The sequence below is a fragment of the Ipomoea triloba genome, chromosome 6 (assembly GCF_003576645.1).
Source record: "Ipomoea triloba cultivar NCNSP0323 chromosome 6, ASM357664v1".
NCBI lineage: Eukaryota > Viridiplantae > Streptophyta > Magnoliopsida > Solanales > Convolvulaceae > Ipomoea > Ipomoea triloba.
The window spans coordinates 26,489,890-26,514,298 of NC_044921.1; the positions used below are offsets into that span (position 1 = coordinate 26,489,890).

The 24,409-nt window shown below is 36.9% G+C and overlaps 5 protein-coding genes across 6 annotated transcripts; all 5 read right to left on the reverse strand.

Annotated features, from left to right (window-relative positions):
- Positions 1-94: 94 nt before the first annotated feature.
- On the reverse strand, positions 95-2,344 carry LOC116021578 (5-formyltetrahydrofolate cyclo-ligase, mitochondrial). Its single transcript, XM_031262013.1, has 7 exons — positions 1,965-2,344; positions 1,753-1,893; positions 1,273-1,422; positions 1,046-1,087; positions 898-943; positions 579-649; positions 95-496 (listed from the first exon to the last, which is right to left on the reverse strand). The coding sequence occupies exons 1-7, from the start codon at positions 2,101-2,103 to the stop codon at positions 366-368; spliced, it is 720 nt and encodes a 239-aa protein (XP_031117873.1). The 5' UTR covers positions 2,104-2,344; the 3' UTR covers positions 95-365.
- Positions 2,345-2,520: 176 nt separating this feature from the next.
- On the reverse strand, positions 2,521-4,948 carry LOC116022859 (probable myosin-binding protein 5). The gene is made up of 3 exons (XM_031263745.1): positions 3,876-4,948; positions 2,996-3,770; positions 2,521-2,897 (listed from the first exon to the last, which is right to left on the reverse strand). Exons 1-3 carry the CDS (start codon positions 4,603-4,605, stop codon positions 2,891-2,893), a joined length of 1,512 nt encoding a protein of 503 aa, XP_031119605.1. The 5' UTR covers positions 4,606-4,948; the 3' UTR covers positions 2,521-2,890.
- Positions 4,949-5,066: 118 nt separating this feature from the next.
- Positions 5,067-6,755, reverse strand: LOC116022860 (transcription factor MYB1R1-like). Its single transcript, XM_031263746.1, has 3 exons — positions 6,350-6,755; positions 5,885-6,093; positions 5,067-5,592 (listed from the first exon to the last, which is right to left on the reverse strand). Exons 1-3 carry the CDS (start codon positions 6,642-6,644, stop codon positions 5,254-5,256), a joined length of 843 nt encoding a protein of 280 aa, XP_031119606.1. The 5' UTR covers positions 6,645-6,755; the 3' UTR covers positions 5,067-5,253.
- Positions 6,756-8,898: 2,143 nt separating this feature from the next.
- LOC116022506 (pentatricopeptide repeat-containing protein At1g74850, chloroplastic) lies at positions 8,899-13,366 on the reverse strand. The gene is made up of 4 exons (XM_031263238.1): positions 11,355-13,366; positions 10,428-10,742; positions 10,232-10,339; positions 8,899-9,694 (listed from the first exon to the last, which is right to left on the reverse strand). The coding sequence occupies exons 1-4, from the start codon at positions 13,190-13,192 to the stop codon at positions 9,358-9,360; spliced, it is 2,598 nt and encodes an 865-aa protein (XP_031119098.1). The 5' UTR covers positions 13,193-13,366; the 3' UTR covers positions 8,899-9,357.
- A 257-nt stretch (positions 13,367-13,623) lies between these two features.
- Positions 13,624-21,057, reverse strand: LOC116022319 (protein FAM135A-like). 2 transcript variants are annotated; one of them, XM_031262969.1, is made up of 16 exons: positions 20,666-21,057; positions 18,946-19,413; positions 18,755-18,840; positions 18,048-18,202; positions 17,784-17,857; positions 17,439-17,633; positions 17,233-17,284; positions 16,718-16,930; positions 16,472-16,605; positions 16,046-16,235; positions 15,875-15,934; positions 15,540-15,794; positions 15,177-15,435; positions 14,896-15,101; positions 14,487-14,537; positions 13,624-14,322 (listed from the first exon to the last, which is right to left on the reverse strand). In XM_031262969.1, the coding sequence occupies exons 2-16, from the start codon at positions 19,203-19,205 to the stop codon at positions 14,032-14,034; spliced, it is 2,481 nt and encodes an 826-aa protein (XP_031118829.1). In that variant the 5' UTR covers positions 19,206-19,413; positions 20,666-21,057; the 3' UTR covers positions 13,624-14,031. The 2 variants fall into 2 exon arrangements, with proteins under 2 accessions (XP_031118829.1, XP_031118828.1); XM_031262968.1 differs by having other exon boundaries at positions 20,629-21,057.
- Positions 21,058-24,409: the final 3,352 nt, after the last annotated feature.

The following is a 24,409-nucleotide window of genomic DNA, read 5'->3' on the forward strand; positions in this document are numbered from 1 at the left end:
GAACCATCATTATGAAATTCTTTATAAAAAAAAACAAAAAAAACTAAGGTGGTGCCCAGTGTCAACATCAATAGTCACTACTTGGCAGGAATCGGAAAAGCAATAGTACCAAAGTACATTAATGCTGATAATGAACTAAAAAAAGAAACAGTACATTAACACTCTTTTCTTCTTATCCTGCAAATTGGACTGGCAAAACAATGTGGATTGCATAATCTTAGAGTTCCTTTAAATACTATGATCAGGTTACATATAACATGATCTTAGATGAGATGCAGAAATGAAATAACAAACAAGAATGTCCCAGGAGGAATGCGTTTGGTTCAACTGTCGTAATGAAATCTAGACATAGAAAAGCATCATACTTAAAGGCAAAACTCCCGCGCAGCTTGACTAATAGGAATAACTCCGGAAGGTGTTATTAGGGCATCCACGAGAACATCATCTGGCGTAACCGGTATGGCATCCACTATCTGCACCGAGTATGAAAGTGCAACTGCAAAGCAAAGCAAAGTTAGATGTGTGAGAGCAAGTGCAGTTTTCATGCATCGCGGTTATAGAGCAAGAAGGTGACATACTCTTGAGAGGTTGCTTCCAATTTCGCGCCTTTGCTAGATCTTGATATTTTGTCAAGAAAGTGTCATAGTAGCTTCATTATCACCGTAAGCCGAAAGCAGAGAGAAACACCAAATTTAGATATTAAAAAGTTACTGAAGGGTCAGACAGAACAGCATTTAGCAATTGTATGAATGATCTAATAATCCAATATAGGCAAGCATAAAGATATGTACATCAAGAGAACATGGGTGATGGAGAAGAAAACTAGAGGTCATTTTCCCACCACCAACCAATTTAATAAATGAAACCCCACTAAAATCAACAGCATCTGAAACTTACCCTCCACCACGACCTATACGCCTTCCAGCTTTGTCAAATCCAAGTCCTTCAATTCGCGGGGGGAAATGAAAGGAAAGTAGAATATGAGGAGCTAAAACCATGTAAACTCAAGATATCAATGATTAGAAAGGAGTTCGAAGACACTTACCAGGTAGAAGGAACAAGTCAACAGGTTCATTAGCCAACAACACTGCAAAGAGAAGTTTGTTAAAGCACAGCATAAAATGCTTTCCCAAATACATCAGCTGAATTGAAATTGACGCTAAAAAAGTAAGATAAAACACAAAGAACAAAGAAAATGATGCACTTATTGTCAATGCTAGAGCTAGCAACTCTTGCAATACCGAATAGCTTTAGAAGAAAAATAAAAAGTACCATCTTCACGTTCATTTCCCTCGGCATCTGTCAGACCTGGTTCCAAAATGTTCATTGAATTTGCAATTAAATCTTCAGTGCTTGAGATGTTCAACATTCGCATGTTTCTGTTCTTATCCTCCACACGTGGAACATAGAGCTTCTTTTGATCTGCATATCCCCGTCTTATTCAAATATAATAAACAAGCATTTCACCTTGCTAAAGAACAAGCACAAAATACATACCAAAAAATTGAAAATACTTGTTTTATCAGAAGAAAAAAAAAAACCCCAAATCTCATAAAGCCAAGCATCATATAAAGATTTCTCAAGCTATTAGAACCATCAAAGGTGGCCTTCAATTCACAGGAGAATATCACTTTCTACCAAACATTGATACATATAAGTTGTTCCATTGCTTATCCACAAATTAAGACAACAACAATTCTTTAGCAATATTGAAAAGCAAAAAAAAGGTTGTGTTTAAGATAAAAATCACACCTTTGGACTGTGTCTGAAGAACTTGTGCAAGTATTTTAGAAGTATCAACTTCTCGAAGAGCACTACAACAAATGTAAGCACATAGTCTCTTACAATCTTTAAACCATGGAGCTTTCAGAATTGCATTCTGTATTGCTTCATCTGGAAAGAGTCATAAGCCAACGATAAATACATACATATAACTACTTGCATATATATAACTAACTAAATACCTTCTTGGGATCTTTGGGTGGGATCCATTGACTTGAGATCTCTTCTGATTTTGGATCGGAGAGCCTTCTTCTGAGCGAAGATCACGTCAAGAACGGCGGCGGCGTCGGAGCTCGGGTTTGATTCTTCGGCGGTGCTCATGGTTGCTTAGAGTGAACAGTGAAGCGAGGTAGCGGTGGTCGGTGAAGAATTGTCAGGCGGAGATTAGTGATTAACCAAAATATCAAATTGGCCCCTATATTTTAAATAAACTATAGAAAAATTATTTCCCATCTTATTATATTATTATTAAGTAAAGATTTTAGCCATTGGACTGGTGACTGGCAACCAACTCTCGAACTAATCGCCCCACCACATGTCTTTCTGTTTCGATCGGATCAAGCCATGCCCAAAAAAGATTCAATCTTTATTCAAAGCTTACCTTCTTTTCTATAAGAAAATCTTCATTTTTAATGGATTGAAGAAGAAGAAGAAGATGGAGGCTGCATAAGAAAATTCATTTTTTTTTTCAGTTTTAATTTTCTGGTTTAGCTGTGAGCCTGTGATAGATGGATGCACTTTATAAGAAGTAAAATGAATTTTTATTACCATAAATTTTTACAACAGAAATTAATATGATGAACATTACAAGGAGGGAAAGAATCAGAGAGCAGTCCTCAGGAAAAAAAATGAACTCAAGCTGCATTATATTGATGCAAAAGCTGAGATTTCAAAGCTCCTTCCAGGACAAAAAGAAGCTATGTTATATTCTAATATGGAAACATTAATGGCGTACTAAATATGATCCAGTAGCAGCAAAACGTAGCTAGGCTGCTGCACTAGACAACATTACTTAGTACTGCTGAATTACTATTTCTCTTTCTTCAAGAAAAATGTCATGTTTTGCATCTTGATGATTCTTTCTGTGATGCCTCCTCCACTGATCTCCTCAATTCCTGTAAAGTTTTGAGTCAGTCTTCTGTATTTAGTGCATACTGCATATGAAGATAAAACAGCAGAGAAATTAATGTAAGGAAGAAAGAATATGAATTACCCTTGTCTGTCATCATCTTCCTGATTAACTTCATTGAGTTCAGATGAAGGAAATTCTTCATCTGAAGATCCAGTAGTCTTGTTTTCAACATTGGTTATCCAACCCGAACCCGAAAGATGAGAGTTCTCAAACTCATAATCTGCACATGATTCCTCCAAATTCCCAGCTGTGTAAGTGCCAGAATGCTCAAAATGGTCTACTTCAGTAGGGCTGGCACATTCTGACATTCCTAAGGATGATAAGTAATGGGATCTCAGCTCTTGATAATCTTCGTCCCCGTGAACTTCATAGGCCTCTCCATCTACTCTCTCGAGAGGTCCATACTTTTGTCTGTAAGCCTCGAGCTCAGATGCCATAATCTTCATTTCCTCATCCTTCTTTATCAGCATGTCCTTCATTAGTTCCACTTCTTCTTGCTCAAATTCTACCTCTTCTTCCATCATTCTTTGGTACTGAAATGCCTCCATTTGAAGGGCTGCCTTCTCTTCTTGCAGTCTAGTGATCATTGCCATTGCATTGTTGACTGCAATGGCGGAAGCGTTTCTTTCTTCATCCAGTTCCATCTTTAGTTCCATGAGAGATTTGTCATCCAAACGCTCCTGCCTCGCATTTGTGTCATTGGAATCTGAAATATCCATTGACAGCCTAGAGGCCCTAGACATCCTAGGACTTGCTTGAGCTGAATCTGACAAAGGGGAAAACCTGTTTGCTCTTAGAAAACTAGGGGTTCTGCAAGCTTCTTCTTGGACTCCCTCTGATTTAGTGTCATCTTTGACTGCACACATCATAAATGAATGGAAACAATCAAACATCACAATATGCCAATCATCATAATCATACAAGAAAATTAAAAGAAGGAAAGTTTCAACTTTCAACCTACCTGCAGTAGAAGAAGAATCTTCCTCATTTGGAAGCTCAGAGTCATTATCAGACATCAACTTGATCTCTGTGTAACGAATGCGAGGTGATTCCACACCCCGGACTTGTTCGTTTCTCCAGGCGCGAGGCGATGGAGCAGGAGCACTGGAGTTCATGGATAGAGTCCTCTTATACTTGAGCCTTTGGATGAAATCCCCACAACACGAACACCTCTTGTTGTCGTTGTCAGCCTCCTCGTTGTCTGTCACTGTCTTCATAGATTTCACAGAAACTCTGGCACCATCATCAGCACAGCAGCCAGCATCCTTGTGCAGAATGCCCAACAGAAGCTTGTACCTCTCACAATCAGAATCTTTGGAGGTGGCAAAGGAAATAAGGCAGTTATCACACAAGTTCCTGATATCAGAAAGCTTCTTGTGAATATGGCAATATGCGAGGGAGGAAACGTCCCTCTTGTGATCTTCACAGATGCAGTCATTGTAGCAGAAATTTTGTTTCCTGTGAGACATGACATAATCGAACCTCGTACAGAACAAACAAGGGATGCTTAGCTCAAAAAACCTGGCGAATTCATCGGATAAGAACCCAAGAAACCCATCAAGGAGAATCATCATGATCATCATCCATTCTAGGACAGCATATATGAACAAATGCACACACTTTGGAAACTTTTTTTCCACAAAACGCTTGAATGACAGGGTAGGCGGGGCAATAGACGCGGCAGCGGCCATTTTTTGGAGCTAGGAAATTTGTTTGTTGAGAGAATTGAATCAACAGGCTGGGGATGTGGTTGGGAGGAGGGATCAAAACCAAATTTGGGTTTGGTTAGATGAGACAGATCATGACCTTGCTGTGATTAATTGAACCACAACTGGATCATGACCCCTCTCCCCCTCTCTCTTTCGGTTTTCTGTTTATTGTGTTGAAAGTAGGAGCAAGACTGAAGAAGAGATTTGGGCTGACAACTATACTTATACAAGAATTGAGTGGCAGATTTTGTTTCACTTTGAGGAAGAATTGGCCTGGTCCAAACATTTTACAGCAATTTGCGGTCTCTCACATTTTTTGTGGCTTCTGTTTTTTTCTGTCCATGTAAAACTTTCCTATGTTTTTATCTCCAAATACAAGTACACCCTTTATTTTCTAACCATTAAAAACCAAACAGCTAGATCAAAATAAGAATCACCACCAATGCAAGCAAGCAAATGGATATTATTGTAGGCCAATAAACATCTGAAATAGCATAGCATAAAACAATAAGGTGGGCAAGGCATGAAAATTCTGGAATCTGTACAAAATTAAATAAAAATGCCCAAATTAATTCTACATCTTTGGTTTATAAGTTAGGGATCCTACAAATATGCAAAGCTTCTTCTTTCTCATGCCACGCTGAGGACAGTGTCTCCATTAATGAAGCTTGACATCCCTGGGAACACCAAGTGCATAGACGATGGCTGGCTCTGATCCAATGACATGGACAGTTTCAAGGACAGAGATGATGGCTCAATGAGCTGAGAGGCTGCCAGTGAGGGTGAACAAGGAACCGAAACGACAGGAAGTGGGTGGACAAGTATGGTGGATGCGTTGTTCACTTGGTGTTCTTGTGCAAACACCAGATTTTCCATTGGCCTCTCAATTTGTAGTGGTAGCAAAACAGGAGCAACAGGAACCAGGTTGTCTTGAGGCAGCTTCCCCTCTTCAGGTGATATTGGAGACACCTATTGAATTTATTAAACACAACAACTTGATGAGAAATGGAATACTATACTATACTAATCTGATCTTCACTTTCTTTCCTTGTTTTAATCCACACAGCACCTAGATCACTGTCAAATCCACAAATGGAAAGGAAATCTTTGCACTAAACTAAGCCAATTTTGGAGCAAGTAGCATTATTCATCATCACAAATATGTCTTAGATTTAATTTTCAAGTGAGAGAGATAATGGAAGAAAATCAAAAGTCATATATAAAGAAGAAGGAGCAGTGTTATGATTGAATGAATATTTACCGCTTCAGTGGTGATATCAAAGAGGCTGGATCTGCGGCGGCGCCTATTGAGATTGGTTCGTCGGAGGAAGTATTTCTGAGCATGACTTGCTACTTGTGTAGGTGTGCGAGTCTTTACATAATTTCTAGAGATTCCTCTCCAGTTTCCTTTTCCTACTTTCTGTAATCCCAAAAGGAACAGCTTGTGCTCTTCTTCCGTCCATGGAACTCCTAAAATATACCAGCTTCATCAATTTAATTTCATAGCTAGCTAGGACTAATTCGGAAACACATACATATCATATGATCTTTCCAGAAACGTAAAACAGTTAGCTTAGCTTAACAATAATACAAATGATCAGATTAACAAAATTTTCATACAAATTGCTGTATATGATCATCAGATCAGAGTAACAAATTAAATTGATTTGTAATGGAGGATCGGAAGATTAGAGAAGAAGGAGGAGGTGACAGAGATCTATCTGACCTCGCTTACGCTCGCGGCCAGCGCTAGAGCGGTGGGGGACGGCGTCATCAGCCGAGGCATAACCGTCGTCGACGTCCACCGCCGCTTTCATCGACTCATTATCAGTCGTAGCAGCAATAAGATGCTCGTACTGAGACAAGTTATTCAAACTGACGCTCTTCCTCATGGGGTCCACCCTCACCCGCACTCCAAACAGCATGATCTCGCCGGAACTTTCCGCACCGCCGGAGGCCGATGACAGCTCGTCGCAAGTGCGCGAGTCCAGCTGGCCGTTGCTCACACAGTCGGCGAGCATACTTAAACTCACGATGAATCCACAAAGTTATCAAACAATTGATTGAAGCACGAAGGATGAGATCGTGTATGCATACAGATTATATATGTAGGGGCTATAGATACATAATTGCATATAGAGTTTAGAGTTTAAATAGAAGGGAGGAGAGAACTGTGATGGCGAAGGCCGAAGGGGAATTTTGTCATTGCGGCGGGCCACGTGCCACTCTATTCACGCTTTATCCGAATCTTCTATCTTAGCTTTGTCTTTTCTTTTTCTTTTTTCATTTTTCTTTTAAAGAAAATACAAATGTATTTTACTTGAGTCCTATAATTGATGTCTCAAATTAATAATGGCACGTTCAGTTTGCGGAATAGGTTTGAAATAGAATAGTAGAAAAGAAATGTAATAGTCCTATATGAAATTGCTTCAAATTAATTTAAATTTTATTTTATTAAAAACAACGCAGAAACATTTCTAAATGATTTTGAAAGAGTTTTTCTTAAAAATATATATTTTTTTTAAATGGAAAATAATAATAATACTTGTACTTTCTAAGAATTTTCATATATCATGTCTTTATACTCCTTTTATTTTTCCTTAATGTTGAAGCCTTGAAGGCAACGGAGCTAAGGAAAATGCATGATTGTTTACAAATTTATAATATATTAATGGTTGAAATTTCTATACAAGTTGTTGGACAAATATTGAACGTGGTTATTGGACTTTGCGAATATTAAATTGATATGCAATTCTTAATATAATGTTTGTTGGAAATGTAAAATGGAAAATTGAAAACAATTAACCTAGTCTAATCATCAAGTCAACAATTTAGCATGGAACGGTGAATGCTTCCCACCTTAATTGCCTTTTAAAAGTGCAAAATATGACCTTTTTTTCTTTTTACTTTTAAAATGCATGATCGATGTTGATGGATGAGTAGATGACAAGACCTTGGAATTCAAGGTTACCCCATTAAGTGCCATCTTTTCATATTAAATATTAACAAAATGCCATAAAATATGGAATCTAATAATTACAAATTAAACCATTTTAATTTAAGAAGATTTTTAAATTTAAATAGGTCAACAATTGTATGACAATGGGTAAACAAGCTACTACTAAAACGGTAAGATTAGAGATTGGATCAATCTTGTATGCATGTGTATAATGTTTTTTTTTTTAAATTGAATTATACCCCTCTCTCAATCTTGGTCGTAGAAAAAAAAACGAAGGGTTCTTTTTCTTTATCTTGTGAGTCTTAAAGAAAATGTCAACATCAAAAATTTGAGTGAAGAAAGTAAAAGTATAGAATAAAATTTAAGAGTCTACGTAGTATTTGCATATCTTAATTGAGAGTAGGAAATTCCAAGTTTTGATAGGTACTAAATGTCAAAGATAGGATTGAGACATCTAATGGAACAATTATAATCCTAAAAAATTTGTAAAGTACATGCTAGGCTGCTACCAGCCTGGAAAGTCATTCCAAGAAGAAGGGCAAGCCTCTTAAGAATCAATTGATAAATTAATGACTGGTATTTGTGCTCTAATATGGCGTATAAAGGTTCTTATCGTTAAGTAAATTGTTTATTGGGAGTGGGTGAATTCTTATTTTTATTTTTTTACAAATTTTTTAACCTGCTGCACTTAACTATCAGGTAATAGAAAATCGGTAATTTACCTAAAAAGGTATATATTCATGATAAAAGATGGATGGGAATATACATTATATCACCGTGTAGAATGACGGCCGGATGGGTGGCTAAGTAGTGCGTTGAAACTGGCCACTTTGCATCCACGAGGTTTCAACATCTTTTACCTCAGCTCTATGGAATATGGATATGATGTTCTCCCACTTTATTCCTGCCTGCAAACTGACATTTCCTTTCCTCATTTATGAGCCATTTTTACGGTTTGGGATAGTTTGAAAGATGCTAATTCAAATACATTATATTCTCACCTCTAATCAAAATTATAAAAAGGAATCAGTAACCCCCATCTTTTTCTATCTCATTTCTGTGGAATAAAAAATAAATAAAAGATGGTTACTATTTAATATACTAAGTTCCAGAAGGCCTCATTTTCGTAGCGGGCAATGGTTGTTGAAGCCACATGGGCGGGAGAGAATATTGTTTAACTAGGACAACTGGGTTTTGTCATATTTTTTTAAGGTGGTTTTGTAATATTTAATCATAATAGAATTACCATAAAACCACTATTGTATGGTCTACTGCTTTCCAGATAGATGCAACTTTTTGTCTTCAGAAGCCACATCTCAAAAAACAGTTAACAGAATATACCGAAAGCTGTAAAAATTCCCATCTGGATAGGTTGTAATTGCCACCCCCTGATCAGATACATTCTCTAAATTTTCTAAATAAATCCAGAAAAAGTAATTAAACAAAAATGATGCACTAATTTACACAAGGGTTAAAGGGGAAATCCACCCCATTGGTCTTTCACTAAACCAAGCACCACAATTGAAAACAAAATGTAAGCATTTCGTGGCCAAAGCATACCTGAGAGTCATAAAGGCACACCATGTATTCTGACATATTGGTGAGTATTATCCAACATATTGACACCGGGTTCTCATTCTCCACCAGTGAAAAACCCACCATGTCATCATTCCGAAGACAGCCAGGAGTTCTTACATTTCTTCGTATATTTTGGGGTGTGCACCCCTGGTCACAAAAAGCTGGCCAAGAAAACTGCCTTGGATTCCCCTATCCATTCAAGTTGTGGTTGCCAAAAGTTCTGAACTTGTTCTGTTCTTTTTGGTTTCAGTACTCCCATGTTTTGATCTTTTTGCATCCCTTGTAGATGACTGTTTAGCCAAAAAAGGAATGGGGGTGTTACTTAGAGAAGTTTGGATGTCACCTTTTGAGCCTTCTGAAGATGATTCGCTACTGGTAAAAATACGCTTGAATTGAGACTTTTGGCAGATTATTCGGCCCTTGTTCCACTCAGGGAAACTAAATGTTGATGAAACATAATCCTTCATAAAAGAATAAGCAGCCTTTGCAATTGGAGAATCTCCAGCAATTTTGCTCCTTTCCATATCACCTCGTCTGAAAATCAAAAACAAAACAGAGGAAGAAGTATTTGTCAATACTCAATACATGCACACAAAGGGATAGTAATAGAGGAAAGGAAAATTCCTTCAAAAAAAAATAGAGGAAAGGAAAAAAAAAAAAATTAACAGAACAAGAAGAATTACTCAATTCTGTGCCCTGTCCAAGTAGATCACACGAATGAGATTAAATTACTATTATAGTATTATCTGGTTATTCTAAAACTTGATTCACTTGGTTTCCAATAACCATGCATGATTTCAGTTCTTATTTCCTTGACATATATGTGGGAGATGACAAAAGGAGGGGTATGTGCAAAAAGATGGCCATCCGCCTCACTTTTCAATTAAACCCACCACATAAAATGGGAAGCTATAATTTGCATCTGAAATGAGCAATGGATACAAACAGCAAAATGTTGAGATCTGCCTCCGAAGTCCGACCTCAAGCATATAATATAAGAAATAAATATGAAGACTACAAGAGGAAAAGAGAATGCTATTAAGAGTAGATAAAATGTGAAAAAACACTTACACCACCACAACTGTTGCCACTTCAGGAAGGTCCTGCCCTTTCGGCAACAGTTCCTGCATATTATTAAGCCAGACAGATATTGCAGTACATGCACCTCCAGGCCACATCCTAAACAATAAACATTTGGGTAGAGTAGAGTATAAGTATCATATTAAGCTTTTTTAAAGAGCAAATGTTGCTAGTGAGTAGTGCTTACCTATGTACATCTACAGACCACACAAGTTTGTTTTTCCGATATAATTCAGGGAACAGTCCCCTCTTTGTTGCCTCATTTAGCACTCTTGCAGCCCTTTCCTTCTGGCGAAACCACCAAAGTGCTTCTAGAAGTGCATTGTAAAATCTAATGCCCAGACCACATCCTTCATACTTGAGTTTGTCAAAGACATACTCTACAATCTGCCAGTTATTTTCATCATCAAAATCCCCCTTGATCATTTGTCCAATAACCTGGTGCATTTCGGACACCTTATTTGTTAACATCTCATCTAATAATTCCAAGGCTTGATCCCACCTGAAGCAAGAATTTAAAGTAAGGAAATTAAAACCATGGCTGATCTTTACATGGACACCCCAAAAAATTTAAAATATTCAGCCAACTTAAGAGCATGGGTAGAAACTACTAGAAATATACTAATCTTCACAAGGCCCAGTTCACTATCTAAGCTGAAAGTATTTAGAAGGCAAAGATTCTAGATTCAAGTATTTAACCAATTTCTTAAATTCATAGAAGTATGAAGAGTGGTAACAAAAGCATATTTAGAGTAGTTTATAAGGTAAAGCATTTCCACATTTCATAGATGGGTTATAAACAGAAAGTTATTGCCATTCAAAAAGGTAAGTGCTGCAATATAGAATAAATTATTTTTCCTTGAATGACAAAAGGCAACAAGCAATATATCAACAACACCCCCTTATTAAATGGAGGATCCTGTGATCAGTTTCAAATTCAACAAAAACATACAGTGAAATCTATATTTACATAGAATTATACCTCCAGCTGCTATGCAGTTTGGAGAAACCTAGGTCATCAATCCTAGGTACTTGATGAGGAAAAAGAAAACCTTAGAAACTAAAGAATCACACAGTACAACATAACAGAGGAAATAAGCTATTAAAATCTAACCTTTCACTTCTTGCATAGACTGCCAGCATCATACAGTAGCACATAACACTTGGTTGTATGCCTACAGATTTTATTTCTTGAAATTGCTCCTCGCTTTCATCAACTAGACCTGCAAAGCAGTAGACACTTAGAACTACCTCAAGGGTCTGTTCATCTGGATCGCATCTTTCCTTTTCCATATCAACATAAGTCTTTATAGCTTCTTCAAACTGGCCTCCCTGTCTATATGCTTCAATCATGCCATTAAAAGAATCCCCATTCCTCTGAACACCCTCCTCTTCCATTGTAAACAATATTGCTTCAGCCTCTTTGTAAAGTCCCCCTCTAGCAAATGCATGGATCAGAGAATTGTATGTTTCAACCATAGGCTTGCTTCCAACCTCATTCATTGTATTGAAAGCAACAGTAGCCTCTTCATATAGTGCAGCCTGTCCGTAAGCTTCAATAACACCATTATACACCTTAGAACTTGGAACTAACTCTTTTCTGTACATACTAAGAAGGATCTTCTGTGCATCCTCATGAAGCCCTCCCTTCCCACATGCATATATCAATCCTTCATAAGTTTCCATATTTGGTTCCACTTTCTCTTCCATCATATCATGGAACAATGTCACTACTTCTTTAAAATAACCACCTTCCCCAAATACCTGGATAAGAATATTATACGTATCTGCATCTGGCTCTGTATTACTAATTTTCATCTCAAGAAAGAGATCCCTGACCTGATCATACCTCCCATTCTTTCCATATAAATTCAACAAAATGCTATAAGTCTCCGCATTAGGAGTACATCCTGCAGCCTGCATTTGCCTGAAAACATCCATAGCCTCCTTCAATGACCCTGAATGAGAATATGCCTCCAACAAGACATTATAGGATGTTACCTCAGGTAAATTCCCTCCTGCCTCCATTTCCCTAAGCAATTCTGAGACTTTCTCTAACTTTTTTAGTTTTCCAAATGTCTCAACCAAATAACTATAAGTAGTTATATCGGGTAAAACCCCACCCTCAGTCATTGTCCTAAACACCATTTCTGCCTCATCATCCAATCCTCTATTTGCACAAGCACTCAACAAAGTATTATACGTGACCAAGTCTGGCTGAATCCCCTCATGTCGCATTTCAGCAAATAGACTCAATAACCCCTCCCATTCATATCCCCCTCGAGCACAAGAGTTAATAACCGTATTATATGTCAAAATGTTGGGAACTACTTTTTCCTTTTTCATCTTATCAAGTAATTGGAGGGAAGTTTGGTACTGACCATTCCGGCCAAAGGCATTGATGATTGCAGTATAGGAGAAGACGGTTGGGGCAACACTGTGAGCTGGCATTTCATCGAATATCTCCATGGCCTTATCGAGAAGGCCTTCGCGGCCAAGTATTCCAATCATTAAAGTGTAAATATGCTCGTTAGGGCTGCACCATATCTGGCGCTGCATATACTTGAAAAGACGGAGAGAGCGCTGCCAATCGCAGCGGGCGGCGAATTCCTTGAAGACGTGGGAGAAATCGGTGAGGGAGAGCTTGTTGCGGAAGGTGTCGAGGCAACGCGCGATGCTGCCGCGCGGCGGGAGGCTGGATAGTTTGTTGATAAGGGTTTCGACGTGGTAGCTGTACTTGCCTTTCTCCACGGTAACTGTGGGGTTACCGAGGATGAGCTCTTTAGGCTTGCCTCTCGCCGCAACGGTGAGTAGAATCCGTCTGTGGACGACGGAGAACTTTGGAGGGTGATTCAGGTGAGGGATTTTGGAGGGAAGTAGGGGATGATGAAATTTAGGGGAAGGAGAAAGGACTGGGGAGAAAGAGTGGTAGGATAAGGACATTTTGTTCATTCGAACATGTGTTGAGGAAATGAAGCGGTGGCGATGCTGTCGTTAGGAGCTGAGAAGCGGTGGAGCTCGACGGTGGCCGGTGGAGAAGACAGTAAGCGATGGTTTAAGCTGGGGATAATAAAAACCAGAAACGTGGAATACGGTGGCCGACTTGCTGTGGATAAGAACTTCAACTAAAAATAACGGTTATTAAACCATTTAGGCTTGTATTAAGATCCACTGGGCCTTGATAAAATTATTTTATGTAAAATTGTAACACATCTGATTTTTCAATCAAATCAAATTATATAGTAATCCGCTTATCAATTACGTTCTCCTCCGTATATTTTATCAAATTGCTGCTAATAATTCACTTATTAACTGTCTTATATATTTTACATAGCGCAAAGGCTGCACTATCTTGAAATACTTAGCACACAATCTCACCAGACTGCAAAAAACTATGACTGCACTATTTCCCAATAAAAATTAATTAATTTGTTTTCCTGAGCTTGTAATGTTAGGATAATACAAGATGTGGAAAATTATACCTATCTGATTCTAAACTATACCAAGAAGTTTGAAACCCAGTCTTTTAAGTGGTCCATTCCACTATAACTATAGTAGGTAGTAGTACATTGCAACAAAGTGCAGTTTGCAGCGAGTAAAACTGCCCTTCAGGAGTAAAAACACCTTATATTAGGTTAATATGGAGTGACTTGAGGCAAATAGTTCAGAGCACCCAATGCGCTGGAGATGAAAATGGCCATCCAGAGAGAGACAACACTTGATCTCTGTTCATGTGCACTATAGGCTGGCTCTGGATGTGAAGATTAGGGAATGGAAAAGCTCCGAAATAATCAACGGAATACTTCTGGAAATGACCACATTATGAATTTCACAAAAGTGTCTGATTCCAGAAACTCGATGTGAGCTGCCCTTCCTATCATGGTGTTCAAGTTCCTCCCCTGCAAGGACGTATCGAAATTAACATCGCATCGCATGAAAACCCGATGGTCGTGTGAAGGAGAGCGTATCTGGTCTAAGCAATGGTTGAGCATCTCCATAAATACTTTTCCCTTCTTTGAGCTGTCTGCCGAAGATGCTTGGCACATCTCAATCCTAGCAGAATGATATGGAACGTAACCATCCTGAAAGCAGAACGTATGTTAGCATGACAATAGCACAGCTTGCCTCAGATGCATCAAAGTTTTTTTTTTAATTCACTCATTTTCTTAGGGCATCAAAGTACCAAAGGAAAGTCAACCCACTAATATAAATGCATCATAGCCTTGAAAAGGAGAGGATGAAATACCTGTGGTGAGGATAACAGAATAATACTCCTGAAGTTCTCCAAGGTCTTCCGCTGAGAAAGATGTAGCAAGTGCAGTGCATGAGAACCACAGTAATAACACAGATTATTACTCCGTACTATTTTCAATAAACTACACAAACCTTCACAAATCCCACTAATGACTGAAATTATTGCATTTTAATACATTACACAAAGTCCCAATATTTTCTTCCACTGAATATACTCTAGTTTTACTGGTTGGGCAAACTGAAAGTGTATGGAGACCATACGAAGATGTGATGGCTTCAAGCCACATGCCTTCTTCCAGGACATCCACAGAAGAAATGAAACCATACGAAGATGTGATGGCTTCATGCCATCTTTTAAAAGTAATAGCAAAACTATTAAAAAAACTGAGACTAATCAGTACCTTGCAAAGTTTGTACAAGAATGTATTTTGTATATCAGGATCATCTGTAAAGGTAAGCTGATGAATGCACTGTGTACCCTTGAGCTTCTTCAAAAGCCATAGCCCAGAATTAAATAAAGAATTTGAACTGTACAAGTAACCAAGATGTGGCCCAGAAATAGAAACATAGGTATGCAGATATCTAAGATAAGGTTCCATGATGCTCTCTGCAAAAGTAGAAAACAAAGTAGTTGATATTTGAACTAGATTGAAGAAGGCATCCAAATCTATGGGGAACAAACCTGTTAATGCAGTTCTTAATATGATGTTTCCAATGGAATGACCTACAAAGCTAATCTTGATGCTTTTTAAATTTCCATATCTTGTGGCCTTGTCCATCTTCTTTTTTATGAAAGACGTTACTTCTTGAGCGAGCCTTAATCCCATTTCTCTGAAGTCGCCAGAAGTTTTCTCCTCGTTAGCCTCTGACATAAGAAACTCTATCTTAGGATCTATCAAAAGCCACTGATTCCTTACAAGACGCAAGTCTAAATGATGTCCCTGCTCATGGTATTTTGTGCATGGTCAGAAAAGGTCATCTGTTTATTCTGGTAAAAAATCTAACAAAATTTTATGCAATGAGTAGGATGGTATTGCTTGCATGCCTGAAATCCATGGACAAAGACAACAATTTTTAGAGAACGGCCATTTTGCTGAGGGCATGCATCAGATGACTTCTTTATAGCTTTGGAATCCACCATCACAGGAAACAAGATATCTGCATCTTTTTGCTCCAGATGACTTAAGTATGAATTTCCACTAGTTGAGCGCAATGGAGCATTTACATGTTCTACAATCACAATTGGAATGCGCGATGGATCTCCAAAAATTTGCATATCTTGGATTGAACAATTATTTATCTGCAATAGATAAATTCTGTGGTCAGGTATCCAACTTATTAATGTATTGCAGGAAACATTGTTTCTTTGACAGAACTCACCCTCATTTGTGCAATACTCCGCCGGTGAAGCTCAGCTCGCATAGCTGCAGTTTGTGCAGGCTGCTCAGAGCACAATAAAATATTGAAATTATGACAAACTTGATTACCACCTAAAAAGAAATATGACATTAACAGAGCAAGTACTAAATCAGAAGTTTAAGGTTCAATTACATCCTCAGTGAGCTTCCGGAAAATGGGTGCTCTCCCAGCAGTACCATGGAAGGTAGAACTATCAACCTCACTACTTATATATTGATTAGGCATCTCAACTTTAGAATAAACCATCCATATTGACCATTCAGCTCTTCGATCAATAGCCCATTGATTGCGAAGAAAATCAAGAATTAATGTTCTGTGAGCCCTGGAAACAAATTAGGAGAATGAATTTTAGAAAGCAAGGTAGGTAATAGCAAGAACAAAAAATGCATCTCAGCATAAGAAACTTAGAAATCTTATCCCTTAAGATTTGGTAATCATCTTCTTTTAAACCTTATTCCAAGGTGCATAGTTTTAACTCTTCTTAAAAGGTCATGTAGCAAGACTGCTAGTGAAACATAAGGTTATCGAATACAAGAGATGCAACAAGTGAAAGTAAACCTGTGAAACTTTAGAAATATACTCCATAAGTAAAATACTTGGTTGCCAAAGGAATGAAATAAGCCCACTAGTTCATCCTTGGATAGAGAATGAAGAACTTCTTCATTTCGAAAATCAGTTAAACCATTGCGTTTCTGTTAGGAAGAGAATAGCATATTAATACTATGGAGAGTAAAGCACCATGAACGAAAGCAGAAATGCAGCCTCATAACATGGGGAGAAAAGAAGAAGAAGAAGAAGAAGAACCTGTGGAACACTCTGCTTTTGGCTTGGCATTTGTCCTGAAACTTCAGCATTATCTGTTGAAGATGTGCTTTGGCGGGAAGTGAACAATTCTTTATCCTCATGCTTAGAAGAAAAATCATTTACATCAATTGCTTGATTAATAGCCTTACTGACTTTCCTTAGCTCTTCAAGTAATATGTCACGAGCAGTTAAAAATCCTTTTATAAGAAGAACCTGTTTCAATGGTGCTTTATGAGTATTTATTTTGTAACAAGCAGAAGTTTACTATACTGCTAAGCTCTGAAATAAAACCACCAAGGCCAAGCAATGTGAGTATGTAACTAAGAGCATGTATTACCTAGTATATTCAGAAGATATACCTGTGATAAATAAATAAATTGATATAGCTTACAAAACCTACTACAAGGCCTAACTGCCTAAAGGAGCACATAATCATTCATTTGAGTGCATGCAAAATGGACCATTAAAGCTAGGTAAATATATCTGCATCCCGGAGTTCCATGAAAAGAACATACTTGTTTTGCTTTATCAAAGTCTTCACTGGAAGCATCACCACTGCAGGAACCACTGGAAGGAAGACCAAAACTACAAGCTGCTTACATGAATTCAATTCTTTGAAAAATGCAGTTGGCAATCAAAATATAAAAGCAAGGCGTCTCCAATTTATAGCGGCAGTTTTATTGTTATTGAACAATTAGAGTAAGTGGAAGCTGTGACAAACCTTGCAGCCTTCGATGAGAGGGTATGGACACCACGTTTCAATAAGCATATGTGTACACTTGCATCAACAAGTACAGCATGGAAAGCATCAAAATGAACTGGGCAGTAAGAGTGCAGCCCCAAAAGAGCCTTTGGAGGAAGTCGAAATTCATGGACTGCTGCAGGATATGTGTCTAATGAGGGCTGCAAATTACACCTGTAAATGATGTTATAAAGTTGTTAAACTGTAAAATTACCTAAATCAATTTTGATTTCAATCCAAGGTAATGGAGAAGTAAACTTTTATAACCAAAAATCAGAGAAGAATCACTGGAACTAGAAAAACAGTTATATCAAGCAAACTAACCCGTTCTCCAATATAGGTGCATACAAAAGCTCAAATTTCAGAATAACGGCAGAAGAATGGCTCATTTGAAGGACCTATTAGTAGCCAAGAGAAGACATCAATGTGGAAATAATCCAAGCACTATATAAACAGAACATTGTATAAAGCACTTGAGCTGTCATATGTAATCTTCTGCCCCGATGGGTTTACTCAGTCCGTTGACACTTAAAAGGCCGGTTTCGTTACGAGACAGAAGGAACTAAAGTACAAGGAGGAGAATAGTACCTCATATTTGGAGAGAGATAAATTAAATGAGACCAACACTGAGAGAAGGATATCCTGTCTTGCATATTTTATCCGGAAAGGTTGTGTGAAGTAACTGTTATCTGTGTCATCAATCATCCACACTCCACATATGTTATCAGAACCTGTATCAGGAGCTGCATGACATGCAAAAATGTGACAATTTCCAGCTCATAGTCCATTTTAAAAATAAGCCCATTAATTACTATTTAATTATTTATTTTCAAAAAGATGTACTAGTGGTATGATATGTATACACCCACACAAAGACAAGCATGCATATTGTGTGTGTATCTATATTAAAAGCACATGTGTATACATATGCAAGAAAAGCTAAGGTCCAAGGGCCATACCAGTATAAATTTCTAAAAATGTAAAAGAGAGTGTTATTGGCACCTAATTGTATAAAACTTTTTAACAAAAAATTGGACCACTGTAATAAATAAAATCTGAGAGAAAGTAGTTTTGCTTCAGAAATGTATGAACATCATCCTGTAAGAACTCCAACTACTTGATCATGCAATTAATAAAAATGGAAATTCTTCAACACAAACAATTCATTTCAAATTCCCTCTACTTCTAAATTCAAACATAAATGCAATTATTCAAAGCTTCCCACTGAGCTCACCAAGGTCATTCTAATGTGTGTACTTGAATTTATAACTAAAACAAATGCCCATTTGAATTACCTTCATATTGAACTACTCTTGATGGAGTTCCAACAGATTCATATTCACCATCCTCCCATCTCATTGTAATCTTAATTTGATACCATCTGCACATATGCCAAAGAAAGAGAAAAGGACACAAAAATGATTCTCAATGTGGCATGGTAAAGAGAGATGAGGTACAGCCATACAGGAAATTGCAAGACACATACCCTTGCTGGAATAAGTCCAGATTGTGGAATCGATGAATGTAAATAGCAATCTCATACACAGCATCCAACATTGATTGTGAATTTCTATGGTTTGATAAAGACTTGGAGTTAGACTTCATTGGCTGTGACTGCTGCTTTTGTGATGATGATAGCAAAGATGTGGGTCTGGCTTCAGTACTATTCAATCTCTTAGGTGTCACCGGCGCAGGTCTGTTCAAACCAGCAATTATCCATCGGAGACGCTCTAATATAATAGACATTTCTTGTGGTTCTCTCTAGTTCTAACACTTTGCATCCTCCAATTTTGCGTACTCACAGACCAGCCTAATTATATTTCATTTGTAATTTATTGCCAAAGAACAAGATGATTCAACACCCATATAGAAAAATCCTGGTTCACCATAAAAAGGCACATCTTCCTGAAGCTATCAACCAGCAGAGTGTAGCTGACAGCTTTGCAAAAGACTCCTATACATTAAAACATACCTTGTGAATTTTCTTTCATATAAAAGTAATGGTAAAATATGAAAAACAGAAAAAGACTTGGCAGGAAGTTATAACTGTCAATGTGACAAAACAAAAGATCCTCAACGAATTTCATTAAGTTATAACTAAAATCAAAGGTTTATAACTAATTCAAATATATAGAACCCTAATCTAATTTAAGTATTCCAACTATACCAAAATTTAGCACTTTTAACTGCCTACAAAAGAGAGTTTCATTGGCTATGGCTCTGTGCGACTGTACAGAAGCAATTACTTTAATTCAGCTCTTTCATGTTGCCAATTAGATATTAGCTCAGCATTAAATACAGACACCAGCACTTTGCATTCTGTTCCCACATCTATCATAAGCCATTGCTATATGCTGAAGTCAATTATCTAATTTCCCTAACACGAACTCTCTTTCTTATTTAAAATTTAAACCAGTCCAAGTAACAAGACATCCAAATTCTAATTGTCCATAGAAAATCCCATTAAATCCCTCTTATCTGCCCCATCTTTGCTACAAAAGAAAAAAGAAAGAAGAAGCTCATTTAGCGCAAGGCCAATATGATGAAGCCAATTCTATAATTTCTCTAAACATCAACTATTTTTTCATTTCCGGAGTAAATTTTAAATCAGGCTGAATGGAAAGGCATCTAGAGTCCATGAGATCCCTCTGATCAACCACATCTTTGCTACCCAAAGAAAAAAGAAAGAAGCCCATCTTCCCCACTGCATCACTATAATCGTAGTCACCACATCAAGTGTCAACAAACTATATAAACAGGATAACAGCTGTAGAATGGCCTATTCAAATCATATAGCCTCAGTATAAACACAAAATCCGAAAACTAGATTTGAGCTAAAACTAGCAAGAGCAACTACCTACCTAGATGAAATGGCCTACATTCTGCGCTTAGCATAGAGCAAAGGTAACAGAACAAAAATAATAAAGAAGAGTGGGAAATAGGTCAATCATCAAAGCTCAAAGGAAGTGCAAGCAAAAACAATGGAAAATATCAAACCCCTGTCATTCCTAAATATAGCTACATCCGTACAGTTTCTACAAGCAAATTCATACGTATTGAGCCAATTAAACCAGAAAAAAACAACCGAAAATCTCAAAAACAAAACAAATCTACTCCAGAGAGAGAAAGAGCTACTATAGAAAACGATTTGAAAACGTATAAGACAAACCAAAGGCATATGCAGGCAGAGTCAGTTATATCTGAACCTAAAACGGCACTCCTTGTTTCTTTCCCCTGGTTGAGCTGTATACTCCCAGGGGTAGTCAACGATGGCTAGGTGGTCAAAGCGTCCCAGTACGGCAGCGGAGGCGACAGGCCACCGGAAATGGGCGGAGACGGCGGCGAGGGTCACGATGAAAGAGAAAATATGAAAATTAGGAGCGGGGGCTGGGCTATGAGTTTCCGAAAAGGGGTAATTTTAGTATAGTATGAGTTGGACCACTAGAAAAAAATTTGAGCTGAGTTGAAGCGTTAAAGTCAGATTTTCACACAGGCAGAGCTGATCTGTTTGGTGATATGACTAATGTTGTAGCCTGCATTCATTGGATCTAAATACGGAGAATACATAATAATGGAAGATCAGGGGACCTCGGAATATCAGATACAGTACTCATCATCAAATGTGTATACATTCACAGTTGTACTATGAAATACAGTCAAAATTATTGGATCAAAACATCAACTCCTCCGTACTATAGGCTTTAACGACATGGGAAAAAAGTCCACCGCGTTCTAGTGAACCCCATGTGACTCGCTTCGCGTATAGTTCTTATGGTTGTGAACTGTATTTGACATTTACTATACCGTTGCGGTAAATATATGACTAATCAATTGATTTTGAATTTGTCTATCTAGCTATTTACATTTAAAAAAAAAAAAAATTATGTGAACAATGGTAACGATCGGTTATCTTATTTGACATTAAAAAAAATCTTACTAATTAAACTAACATTACGTGACATGCAATTACTAATACTAAATCCTTTTACTATGGTTTATGTTGGATGTTTATTTTTCGACAAATAAAAATTGCAATTCAAGCACTGTTTGGTGAGAAAATAGAGGCTAGGTCTTGGAATTATCTGATTCTACGAGTATTTGTGTCACAAGCATCCTGAGCAAGAAGAACCGCCAAGTCTCCCAGAGGATCTTCAAGGATCCAGGTGCCCCGCTATTTGCTTTTCGCAAGATTCGCGAGGAAATCAACACATTTATTCCCTTTCCGATATGTGTGAGAAAAGGTGACCCCTTCAAATCTTGCAACCATGCTCACATAGTCATCCATTAAAGTGCAACAGACATTATCTCTTTCTTCATCATTTTGCATCAAATCGACCACAGTCTTTGAATCCATTTCCACATTGATCCGGCATAATTCTTTTTTAATGCAGAGTCATAGATCCGACCCTCCCTCAAGTCTACGACCACCATAATGAGTCACTCTCACATATTTAAAAGAAAACAAAAAACATTACGTTGTATTGCATCATCCTCTTCTTCTTTTTTACTTTTTTTTTTTTTTACTTCTTTGTTTTTATTTGAATTGCATTGTTTGCTAAATATAATTTGCGTGTTGCTATAATGCTACGAAATATGAAGAATCATAAAAAATAAACGCAATTGGCTTATCAACCACATGAGGCCAGTAAGTAAGGGCTATACAAATAAAATTGACCAACGCATACTCTAACCGCATGTTTGGTTCACGGAATAGGTCTGGAATGGCATAGCATTCCCGGGAATAGGTCTATTCCTTTGTTTGGTAATACTTTTTATTCCCAGGAATATTGTTCCTGTGAATGAGCTATTATCCTTGCAAGGGTAATAGCTATTACCAGACCCCCCCTTGGTATTAACCTATTCCTGAGTTCTCAGGAACAGACAAATTTTCTTATTTACTATTTTACCCTTATATTCTTGTCTCGCACTTGTTATTTTTTGTTAATTTTGTTTTAATCTTTTATATTTTTTATGCATTTATATATTTTTGTTAAATATTTATACATATATTTTATATTATTAAACATAAATAATATCATCTCATCAAGACAATTAAAACAAGATTAATATTTAATATAGATTAATTAAATATTTTACAAATAATCAAGTGTTGTATAATTTTTTAAATTTTATACCAAAAAATAAATAATTGTTTCCAAATAATTCACAATATACACATTTCAATAAATAAATATAAAAATGAAACGTAATCTAAATACAGGTTTAGCTCAAGAATCTAAAATCTCATTTGGTTCATTCATACTGCAACATTTGTTGGTTATTTCCATCCAAAGTGATGATCTTGTTGAATTTTTCGATATATGGAAAGATGCCCATGAGTAGTATTCTTGCTGCACTAGAAGTGAGTGGCCACTTTGCATCTTTTTGACTGCTTCGAATGGCGTATAGAGCTTGTATTCTCGTTAGGATAACCTCAGGTCTTTATCTTTCACAGATGACGCATAAATGGAAGGGGGAGTTAAAAATGAGGAACTGACTATATTTTGAAATTGCAGCACTGCAGAAATAGGCCAAAAAAGAGCATTTAGATGATGACAATGGGCACGAACAAAATAAGAAACCTAGAGATTTCACAGTCAAATTTTTTCATGTATCATTCTAGTTTAAAGGAAAAGCAGCATAATTTGCATGAGCCAGAGACTTCATAATCTTTTCTTCTAACTATTATTAAATATTCTTTAAAAAATTTTGTTATTTATATGAATATTTTATTTCATAATAGATCATTTTATTAATATTGTAATTGCTATAGAATAATATTATATAAAAATCTTATGTAATAATAATAATAATAATAATAATAATAATAATAATAATAATAATAATAATAATGTACTCAAAAAAAAAAAAATAATTTGTATAAGGGTATTTATGTCTTTTAAATATATATTCCATTTCTATTCCTTTAACCAGCCAAACGTTGTAATACAATTCCTAAAGTCTATTCCTTCAGCGAACCAAACAATAGAATACAATTCCTATTCTATTCCTTACTTATTCCATTCCTTGTGGAATAGCATTCATATTCCCTCCAAATCCATTCCGTGAACCAAACGTGCTGTAAATTGAATAATAACTAGTTAGTTTGGTCTACAACGACCACTATATGGCTCAATATAGTATGTACTAGTTTGGAAAAGAATTCTCCAACCTAGCTTCTAAATTCACACGATTTATATAACCAAACTAACGTCATGTCTTGCTATCTCTCATGTTTGGTATAACTTATTTTATAACTTATATCTTATTTTAAGTTATAAACTATGTTTAATAAAGCATATGAAACTTAACAGAGTTATTATTTTGTGTGTGCACATTTTATAAAACTTATTTTAGCGCTTATATCTCATTTTAAGATTATAGCTTTAAGCTAGTGATTAAGTTATGTATACCAAACAAAATCATTGTCTTTTTGTGCACATTTTATTGTCGCGCGTCACCATGTAACACGTGTTGTTGACTTTGACTCAACAAACTGCTCATCCAATCGCTCCAAACTATTTGTGCCCTAATTGATTGTTGCACGCTCAAAACTGTAGAATTTTGAATATGATGGGAATGGAGTAATGAATTTGAATTTAAATGTTTTATTAACAAAAGTACTCCGTATAATTTATTACTCCATATCAAATTAAGAAATAATAAATTGAAATGTACTTCTAATATTTAAACAAAACAGTCCAATTGGAATTTTATTTCAATCTGAAACTGAAAAGGAAAAGAAAACCAGAAAATTAGGAGCAGAGGGAAATGCCTTTTCCCTCCAAACTTCAATCCCATGCGTCGTGTGACTACGACACGTCAGCAAAGTCAGTAGGGTGGGACCGCCTCTCCGACGCGCGCCCATAGGGTAAACGCTAAAACCCCTAAAACGAAAACCGCCCCGGCGCGGGTCAACACTCGTCATATTCCGTGGCAGTCCCGTAGTT

Excerpts from the sequence above, each read along its gene's own strand:
- LOC116022859 (XM_031263745.1), bottom strand. The coding sequence starts at position 4,605 with ATGGCCGCTGCCGCGTCTATTGCCCCGCCTACCCTGTCATTCAAGCGT. Across the intron at positions 3,771-3,875 it reads AGATTCTTCTTCTACTGCAG|TCAAAGATGACACTAAATCA; the intron begins GTAGGTTGAAAG and ends TGATGTGTGCAG.
- LOC116022506 (XM_031263238.1), bottom strand. The coding sequence starts at position 13,192 with ATGAACAAAATGTCCTTATCCTACCACTCTTTCTCCCCAGTCCTTTCT. Across the intron at positions 10,743-11,354 it reads GTCTATGCAAGAAGTGAAAG|GTGGGATCAAGCCTTGGAAT; the intron begins GTTAGATTTTAA and ends TTCTTGCTTCAG. Across the intron at positions 10,340-10,427 it reads TGGTCTGTAGATGTACATAG|GATGTGGCCTGGAGGTGCAT; the intron begins GTAAGCACTACT and ends TTTATTGTTTAG.
- LOC116022319 (XM_031262969.1), bottom strand. The coding sequence starts at position 19,205 with ATGTCTATTATATTAGAGCGTCTCCGATGGATAATTGCTGGTTTGAAC. Across the intron at positions 17,285-17,438 it reads CTCTCATCGAAGGCTGCAAG|TGGTTCCTGCAGTGGTGATG; the intron begins GTTTGTCACAGC and ends TCTTCCTTCCAG. Across the intron at positions 16,236-16,471 it reads ATATTTCTAAAGTTTCACAG|GGCTCACAGAACATTAATTC; the intron begins GTTTACTTTCAC and ends ATTTGTTTCCAG.
- LOC116022860 (XM_031263746.1), bottom strand. The coding sequence starts at position 6,644 with ATGCTCGCCGACTGTGTGAGCAACGGCCAGCTGGACTCGCGCACTTGC. Across the intron at positions 6,094-6,349 it reads TGGCCGCGAGCGTAAGCGAG|GAGTTCCATGGACGGAAGAA; the intron begins GTCAGATAGATC and ends GGTATATTTTAG. Across the intron at positions 5,593-5,884 it reads TTGATATCACCACTGAAGCG|GTGTCTCCAATATCACCTGA; the intron begins GTAAATATTCAT and ends TAAATTCAATAG.
- LOC116021578 (XM_031262013.1), bottom strand. The coding sequence starts at position 2,103 with ATGAGCACCGCCGAAGAATCAAACCCGAGCTCCGACGCCGCCGCCGTT. Across the intron at positions 1,088-1,272 it reads GGGAAATGAACGTGAAGATG|TGTTGTTGGCTAATGAACCT; the intron begins GTACTTTTTATT and ends TTCTCTTTGCAG. Across the intron at positions 944-1,045 it reads TGACTTGTTCCTTCTACCTG|GACTTGGATTTGACAAAGCT; the intron begins GTAAGTGTCTTC and ends CGCGAATTGAAG.